Source organism: Myotis brandtii, unplaced genomic scaffold, assembly GCF_000412655.1.
Source record: "Myotis brandtii unplaced genomic scaffold, ASM41265v1 scaffold28, whole genome shotgun sequence".
NCBI lineage: Eukaryota > Metazoa > Chordata > Mammalia > Chiroptera > Vespertilionidae > Myotis > Myotis brandtii.
In genome coordinates this window covers 5,079,043-5,088,492 of record NW_005360676.1, presented here as the reverse complement: position 1 = coordinate 5,088,492, position 9,450 = coordinate 5,079,043, and the positions used below count along the sequence as shown (strand labels likewise).

At 36.2% G+C, this 9,450-nt stretch overlaps 1 protein-coding gene across 1 annotated transcript in view; it reads left to right on the top strand.

Annotated features, from left to right (window-relative positions):
- Positions 1 to 1,193: 1,193 nt before the first annotated feature.
- The window catches only part of LOC102241964 (transmembrane protease serine 11B-like), a 17,028-nt gene continuing 8,771 nt past the window's right edge, over positions 1,194 to 9,450 (top strand). The window contains exons 1-5 of the mRNA XM_014541794.1: positions 1,194 to 1,295; positions 3,676 to 3,794; positions 5,433 to 5,548; positions 5,633 to 5,700; positions 7,237 to 7,397. Coding sequence (XP_014397280.1) covers positions 1,288 to 1,295; positions 3,676 to 3,794; positions 5,433 to 5,548; positions 5,633 to 5,700; positions 7,237 to 7,397 — 472 coding nt within the window. The 5' untranslated portion in view covers positions 1,194 to 1,287. The remainder of the gene's footprint in view (positions 1,296 to 3,675; positions 3,795 to 5,432; positions 5,549 to 5,632; positions 5,701 to 7,236; positions 7,398 to 9,450) is intronic.

Here is a 9,450-nt window from a genome sequence, read left to right as displayed (position 1 = left end):
AATTCCAATATCCCTGCTGTGTATGGTTCTGATGACTGCTGTCTCTCCTCAAATTGTGTTTTTGGCCTTTGGTATGCCTTGTAATTTTTCTTTACAACTGAACATGATGTAGCAGGTCAAAGGAACTGCTATCAATAGGACTTAGCAACACTTCCCAGGAAGCGTTCTATAGCGCTATGGTTAGGTCCAGTTTTTTTAGTGAACCTCTGCCTCTGGACTGTAAGCTTCACAAGTATTTCTCAGTTTTTTACCCTGCTCGCAGGTGGAAGAGGATGGCTGGATGGTCTGAAATTGGGTATTTCCTTTTTCCAGGTCAGAAGGGCTCTGATAATACCCCAGAAGGTTAGGCTCTGGATAATTAGTTACTCCTGAGGGCAGGCCTTGTTAAAAAGAATAGAGTGCTCTGTAATATTTCAGAATGGCTCCTTTTTCCTCCCCTATGGAGGAGCCCAAAGAAATTTTACTTTAATATTTATTGTGGGAATGTGGTTGATTGAACTTTGTACTTGTTAGGGAAGAGAGGGGACTTCCAAGCACCTTACATGCAGAACCACAATATTGAGTATATTATAGAAAACTCACATTTATCCATAAGAAAACATCAACAACTAATAGAAAAAAATAAGCTAAATTTATGAACAGGCATCTCAGAAGAGAAAACCAGCCTCCTCTCCTCCTGCACCCTCCCATGATATTACAGTATGTGAAATGATCATTATTCTCAATGGTAATTAGGGAAAAGCAAATGCAAACCACAACGAAATAGAATTTCATTTACATCAGAATAATGGCAATATTAGTTATACTGAAATTCATGCCTTGTGCAAAGTCATTTGTCAGAAACTTCTATGAAGTTGTAGTTGGTGTGAATTGAGGAAGAAGCCACTAGAATGGAATTGGTCAAACAGATTTAGGATTATGCCAATTTACCACAAAGCTACTCCTTGGGTGTAACTTTTAGGTGACTAATCTAAGACTAGGCTACTATTATTTTTTCTAAATGGCCAAGTCAAGGAAGTTTGTCATTCCCTGGATGACTCCTATCTTGAAACTATAGAAATATGACAGTCTTCAACCCTGATCAGACAAGTTTCATTTTATTTGTTCTTTACATTTCACCCAGCCCATAAAAACGAACCAACCAACATTGGATGTAGCACATAAACCTGTGACACGTCGATCACCTTTAGAGCTACACAAGAAGATTCTTATTTTTGTTACCATTATCATCATTGCCATCATCGTCACCACCATTGTCCCTGACACCACCGCAACAATCAGGATATAATGTACAGGTAAACAGGATTTTATTTGGGAAATTAAGTCTGTGAAACCTAACCAGTAACAAGGTATCTTCTAACTTTTTGCTAATTGGTTGCTTTCTATAATTCAGATTTTTTTCTGGTCACTGTCAACAAACATGCTATTGTTTCTGAGGTCTAAAGGCCTTGTAAAGTCTCTAGGAAAGTTTCAGAAAGTTGGAAAAAAGAACCAGATTGCAGCAAAGTTTTGCTCACTTTTTTAAATAACTACCCATAAGAACACTTTCATTTTTGTTCTCTAGTAACAGAATTGAAATAAACTTTATAATATAAAAATGTTTTTATATAAATAATTTAAAACTATGAATGTCTTTATAGATTTTTGGAATAATGTACTTTACAATACACATCATGAATTAGTATCTGGCAAACTTCTGGGGGTCCTCAAAACGTCATAAATATTTAAATGAGATTTGTTTCTAGGGTATTCTGTTTTTGTAGAGTTCCAGAAGAAAGTTGGAAGAGGAGGCCATTCAACTCATTTGATCATTAATTTCTCTGTTCCTATTCAAAACTTTCTTTAGTGATTTAAAGTCCTCTATAACAATAAATGAATAAATAAATAAATGAAAATAAAAGGTTTATCTTTATAAAATTTGGGAAATTTTGCACTGGAATCTTGTGCTAACTCTCGTCACTATATAACAACTTAGGTGCATCTAATTCAAATGGTGTGTAACTGAAGGTCTAATAAGTGAAAACTAGTTCATTATGCTTTGCAGTCAAACTGATAATGCAATATCAGAATATGTTTATAAGGAAATCTAATCTAGAAAACTATACCTGGTATGGACTATGGGGTAAATTATAGTGAGATTGATGGTTTAAAATTGAATAATGTATCTACTACTACTTGTATGAATATTATTATTGTAATTTGATTAAGGTGAATGGTTGATTATGTCAGAATAGCAATGAGCCTTTACTTGAAGTAGATTCAATCCAAAATTGAGGCAATGGTAGTACAGTTAAGTATATGAAGTTGGTTAAATTCATTGAAGATTAATTTTTAACCTATTCTCTTTATTTAATGTGGGGTTCATCCTGGAATACAAATCCCTACATTAAAAAAGAAAAAAATCTATGGCTAAAGTTAATTTGGCAGACGAAGGAGTAAACTGTTCCATGAATGGAAATTTTTTGGTATTTAGAACATCATTTTAATGGTTTCTGTTATTATTCAAAATAATAATCAATTCTTAAAGTCCATGAATCACATTTACTGAAGGAAGGGTTGAATAAATCATAAACTACTGTGATCTTTCAGATATCAAAGACTCTTCTTAATTGTTTATGACAGGAAGAAATCCATAATGGGGGGAGCCATATTGGTACTATAGTCAACAATCTGTTTTCTTTAGAACATCTAAAAGGGCATTCCAGAGCATCTAATAGAGCTTTCATAGAAAAACATTTTATAAGATGTTATGTAGTGATTATTTTTATAGAAACCATCTCAGCAACTTAAGAATCACCATTTAGGCTACATGTTTTGAGTTCCTCAAATTGATATGTGTTTCTCAGAAAGACTAAACTACCAGTCTACTAGCTAATCCAAAATAAATTAGAGATCTCACTATCACAATGAACTTCTACTCATTATAAGAACATATCCTCAGATATTAATAGGATTAAAAGTATTGTTATTAATTACTTTAATTGTATATTTCTTTAAAATGTGATTCATTTAGTATAAGAGACTGTGCCAGAGTAGCATTTTGCTCCGAGTATGAGATTAAACAATAGAATTTCAGTATGAAAGCTTACTTGCAGTGGGGAGTTTCTCTGAAGAGATTATGATTCTTGTAAACATGAATTAGCAAGTCATCAATATAAGGAAGAGGAAGGATTAAGAATAGAGAACAGAGCAGAGAGGAAATAAGAAAGGTGGAGTTACACAGTTGTGGCTTAAGGTAGTGTTTTAAAAAGTGTAACCCCCACAAAATCTCCTCTATCTAAAATTCAGTTGGTCCTTCAGGCATTAGAACAAAAAGAAAGATGCTCATAGTCATAGGGAATACTTAATTTGCCAAATATTAAATATTTGTAGAAATATTAGAAAATAAAGTTAAAGTAGACAAAAAAGAAAAATATCTATCCATGATCTCATAACAGGGATAACTGCAGTTGACATCATGATGTTTCCTTCCACATTTAATTAAAACTTTTAAATGGTTATATTATGTATTTGTTTATAAATCTACATACATCCTTACTCATGATGTGGCTATAGTTTAGAAACATACAATCAGACCTAATGCATATATTATAAATCATGTTGTATGAGTTGGAGGAAAGACAGGTAGATTTAGAATGTCTATTTCTGATTTGAGCCATTTTTCTCCTTTCATAGGTCAGGCATATCATCCCAGAGAAGATCTTGGCCACTATATTTGACAATCCTTGTTTTTCTTGGAGTGGCGGCAATCGTGGGAATAACTATTGGTCTCCTTGTTCATTTTCTGGCAGTCGGTCAGTATTAACTATTTTCAATTTTCACCCTTACTACTAAATCTCCTTTTACTTAGGAATTGTTAAGAAACAACATAAATATTAAATTTCTTTTGGTAAAATTTATTATTTATTAGTATTTTATTTCAACATAACACTTTTCCATGAAATTTATAAAAACCTTTTGAATTAGATGCCTCTTTGATCCACTGTATACATTATATCATCAACTATGGGAATACGGCAAGATTGAAATATTCAATATTTGACGCTAATATTCATTGTAAATAAAGGAACTTGTGTAGTAGGCCTGTAGTTGAGTTGTTATGTCTTTCAGTAAATATACCTCAAACTGTAGTGATCCCTACTCTTCTTGGCCCAGTTCTGGTATTGACAGATTAATCTGTCCAGCCGCAAATACTCAAGTTCAGCATACTGAATGCAACAGTGTTAAAGATTCTAGTTATTTGCTGTTCTGTTTTGTGATAAATGTTACAGATTAAAATTATGAAATGGTAGTTAAAAAAGGGTCTTTGGAGTTTATTTTTTGTAATCTAGTCTTTGTTATTAGTGAAAAATATTCCAGAGGGTTAAAGTGATATGCTGGGTGACAGCCAATTTGTGTCATCTTTTATTTAACAAGTTGAACTAGTTTATCTAACTTTACATACTTTACTCTTTTCAGAATGACCTTAGGTAACTTCTTAGACAGAAACTGGCATTTGCTTTTCATATGTACTGGTTGCCATAAGAAAAAATAGAGGAAGCTATAAAAAAAGGAAACTAATTTTAATTTTAGGTTGAAATATTTCTGACTTCCAGGACAATGAATTATTACAGCTCAGGTGATCACATTTTTCAAAGTCTATTAGCAGTGCTTGGAGACTATGTGGTGCTTTTTAAGGTTGCTCAAAAGCACAGCTGTTCTCGAAATATGTGAATGGCTTATCCCTAATCAAAATATGGTACCATTTCCTATTAGTTCCTATTTTTGAAAGTACATATATGACCTGGAAGAGCTACCTGTAGGCTTGTCATGTTTTAAATTATGGTGGCCTACTATATCAGGTGAAGCAGTTTACATTTGGGGATAGGAAGAAATGGGGAATGTGAGACCCATGACATATGCTAGGCACCAGCCATCAGATGTTATAGGGAAGTGCAAAGGCAGCATGAAGTTCTAAAGGAATGACTTCAAGGAGTGGAAAGAAGGCCAATAGTCAATGGGGCATAAGAAAGGGTGAAAGTGAGTGTAGATAAGTCAGAAAGTGAAGGGAGATGTTTCTTGTATCACAGGTATTTAGAAAGATTAACTGGGTAATTACTAAGCTTAAGAATTTAGATTACACATGAAAAATACATTGCATCTCTAGTGCATACTCAGGTAAATTGCTATTAGCTGCCAATATTAATGCTTTGAGGAGGATTCTGAGGGACAGTGATATCTATATCTTATGAAGAAAGGAGGGGGATCACTTTATGAATGCTGGGTAGTTGCTATTTCTAGAATAAGTGAATATTAATTTCCCTCCTCTTCTTTTATTCATCCCTATGATTATTTCTAAAATTAGGTTGAATATTATTTTTGACATAAAGATATGGAGGGACTTGCGGTCAATTTCTACTTTAAAATTCTTTGAGTATTTCTCTATTTCACAGGAAAGATTTACCATTACCAAGGGGATTTTCATATTTCTGGAGTCACATACAATGATAGCTGTGAAAATGCAGCCTCACAAGTTAGCAAAGATCTGAGCAAAGATATTGAGACTAAGGTAAGTTGGTGATTTATTTTATTAATTTCATTATAAATTTGATTAAAATAGACATGGTGGCTCTTTTATTTTTTCTCCTGACAGATGCTTGATGGATTTCAAAATTCTAGCATATACAAAGAATATGTCAACTCTCAGGTCATCAAACTTCTGTAAGTGCCAATTTATTTAGGATATTATGGAAAGGGATGTAGGTGATATGTAACATTAGCTCTGGTTTTATATAATAACAACGTAAAAGAGAAAAAGAGAGAGAGAAGAAAGGAGAAAGAAAAAAGGAAGGAAGGAAGGAAGGAAGGAAGGAAGGAAGGAAGGAAGGAAGGAAGAGTTGTCCATAAATTAAGGTATCATTGTATTTAATAAATTTCTGTTCACAGTAGGAACTGTTCTGTACAAATCTGTAATCTTATACCTAAAGGGGAATTACAAGGTTGTTTGTGACAATCAGGTCTAACTGACTTCTATGATAAAAGATAATTATAACTCTATGGAAAACAAGGATTCCAACTTTATTGTTTTGCTATCTATATATGAGCCACCTTTCCTTTTATCCATATCCATCTGGCATTCCTTTCCTAAAATAATCTCCTTTTGGTCTCTTTAGTATTACCATTACTGTAATAACTGTGGAGCAAAGTGAATCATTTAAGAGAGCATTTGTCTAAATATGTCTTTGAAGTGTATTTGAGGGTGGGGGAAGTAGTGCAGGGAGGAGGGTAGCATGTAGCATAGGGGATGTAGACAGCACTTGTATTTTGGTAATTGTCAATATCTATTCCAGAGATTTCTGAACTTCCAAAACAAAACAAACAAAAAAATCCAGATGACCAAATGCCAAACAACCAAACAACTTTCCTACAGACAAACAAAAACCTTCAAAGCTCTTCCATTGACCATAATTATTTGAAAATATAGTGTTGTTTTTTTTTTTAAATTGTGATTAACATGGCTTTTGGTTTGAAAGTCTTCCAAATGAATTAATTTCCTTTTCTGATTAATTAAAAGAATGTACTGAAAGTATAAATAATGGAGATTCTCTTCATGCTTTAGAGCTATCTTTCTGAGATTTCTCATGGTACAGATTTCTCATGGGGTAGATATGTATAAGAAACTATAAAAAGGAGCTTAGTACTGGCTCTTGAATATATTTTAGAAGCTATCTTTTGAATGCTTCCCAGTTTGACATTAAGCTCTCACTTACCTCTTAATCTAAATTTAAGTTTTTAGAAAGCACCTATATGAGAACATGGTTCTTTACTGTGTTATAATAAAATCTCATGTTAATCATTTATTGGCTGGTACTCAGTTTCTCTGATGTGTTTAAAATACAGCGTGGGGCAAAAATAGGTTCACAGTTGTGAGTAGGTGAAATACAGGGCTTATTATCGTATAATTATTTATTAATTATCATATTATTTTCCATATGAACAACTGTAAACCTACGTTTGTCCCACCCTGTATTCTGATTTCTAGTTTGTGGTTCACATCTTTGTCCATGCACCATACCTCTGAACCCATTAGAATATTTTTTGGGACCCTTGCACTTTAAACAAACTAGGACAATTTCTATGTATTGTTCTCTAATATATGTAAAAAAATATGGTAATTAAAATCTGGGAAGTTCAATGTGTTCACAAAACATCTAAAAAATCAAGAAGCGACAACTAGAACATTTCTGCTGTTTCTAGCCCTTTTCCCAATGGTTCAAGTGTGCAGTTGCAGCTGACATTCAAGTTTCCTCCAGCAAAGAGGGGGATCATGAAGCCTGCAATCAAAGCTGTCTTACTTCAGCTGTTGAAAGACAACATGGCGACCTGGAATGCAGTTCCAGCTTCCATTAAACTTACAGGTATTTCATTTATTGCCATTAGTCTCCATTACCTGGGCTTATGACTATTAAAGAAAAAGGGTACGAGGGAAAAAAAAAAGGCAAGAGTTTCTGGAATTTGTTTAGAAAAAATACGCTTCCCAAAGTCTGGCACTTCTATAATGAATTGGTAGTAGAAGGGTCAGTGCCATAGAATTTTGTCTGAAGAGTGATTGAAATGAAGTTAAACTGTAGCATGCAAGTTTGGAAGGGTTTATTGTCAATGTCTGAAAAGGCAGTGAAGGGACCTAATTGAAGCATTGTTCCCCTCTACCCTGTACTCTTGTCAGGATCCCATTACAGGAAACAGATTTAAGATTTTTTTAATCATTCAGTGTAAAGACTGTAATGGTAAGAATGAAGATGGAATAGGGAGTTTTTGTTGCTTCTTGAGGAAGAATGGGAATAATAGTATTAAAGAAAAAAAATTTTGTCTGGACTAATTCCCTAGAAAACAAGGGAAGAAAATGATAGGAATTTGCCCCAGTACAGAAAGTGAAGTTTGTAAAGACTTCAAGGTCCTGCAAAGGTTTTGAAACTCTCACTTGTATTGTTGGAGGGCCTGTTAGGTGATAAGCATGTGGTTACAGAGTCCAGTTTTGGGGTTCTTCCAGACTAACAGTTGATCTGAGTGTCCTTGAAGGCTATGAAGGCTGACAGCTGCTTATTACAGCTCCTTTCACTCAGAATACAGACTCTACCACCAATGGGCCACTGATGAGAAGTGAGTTTAAACTAGAACTTCTCAAAGGAGCGATACAATTCTCTGTGGGTAGATGTTGGGAAAGATAGCTGCACTAGCTACTACTCCTGTGCCCCAGGAATCCAGTCAGCACTGTCTGGTGTGCCTTCCTTTAGTTCCCTACTCTTCTCTTTCTCTCTTAAGTCTCTTCCCAATGGAAAAGAGACCTGAAAAGTTATATTCTTAAAATTTCAGAATTTAGTCTTAGTCAGGGGTCCTCAAACTACGGCCCGTGGGCCACATGTGGCCCGCCGAAAACATTTATCCGGCCCGCCGGGTGTTTTTGCCGCCGCTGTGTGCATAGGAATTTGTTCATAGTTTTTTTTAAACTATAGTCCGGCCCTCCAACGGTCTGAGGGACAGTGAACTGGCCCCCTGTTTAAAAAGTTTGAGGACCCCTGGTCTTAGTAATGAGATGATCCCAAAGAACAAGACCGATCCAGTGATAGTTATGACTGAACAACTGGAATGGCCAGGATGACCGATCAACCGGTCACTATAATGCACACTGACCACCAGAGGGCAGAAGCTCAACCCAAGAGCTGCCTCCTGGTGGTCAGTGTGCTCCACAGCGAGAGCACCACTCAGCCAGAAGCCAGGCTCATGGCTGGTGAGCGCAACTGTGGTGGTGGGAGCCTCTCCTGCCTCCGCAGCAGTGCTACCGAGTGGCGGTGGTGGCAGGCACAGTGGGGCTGGGATGAGCAGCAGCAGAGCTGTGCCCAGCCCCAGCTGGGGCTCCTCCCCAGCCGCCTGCCACTTCAATACTACTACATCCCCAAGGGGTCCTCGATTGAGAAAGGGCGCAGGCCAGGCTGAGGGACCCTTCCCGTGCACGAATCTGGGCCTCTAGTTTATATATATAAAAGCCTAAGCAACTGGCCGACTGGCCGATAGCTATGATGCACACTGACCACCAGGGGGCAGACGCTCAATGAAGAAGTGGAAACCACAGGCATGGAAACATGAAACAGACTGGTGGATCTCAGAGGGAAGGGGATTGGGGGAGGGCAGGATTAACCAAAGATCTTATATGCATACTAGAGGTCTGGTGCACGAATTCATCTCTAGTAAAATATATTTTTTTTCTCTTTTGTTCATTTTTATTTTTTATTTATTTTATTTTTTAATAAATATTGCTCAGATTATTACAGTTGTTCCTCTTTTTCCCCCCATAGCTCCCCTCCACCCAGTTCCCCTCCCACCCTCCGCCCTCACCCCCCCACCACTGTCCTCATTCATAGGTGCACGATTTTTGTCCAGTCTCTTCCGGCATCCCCCATACCCCTTTCCCCC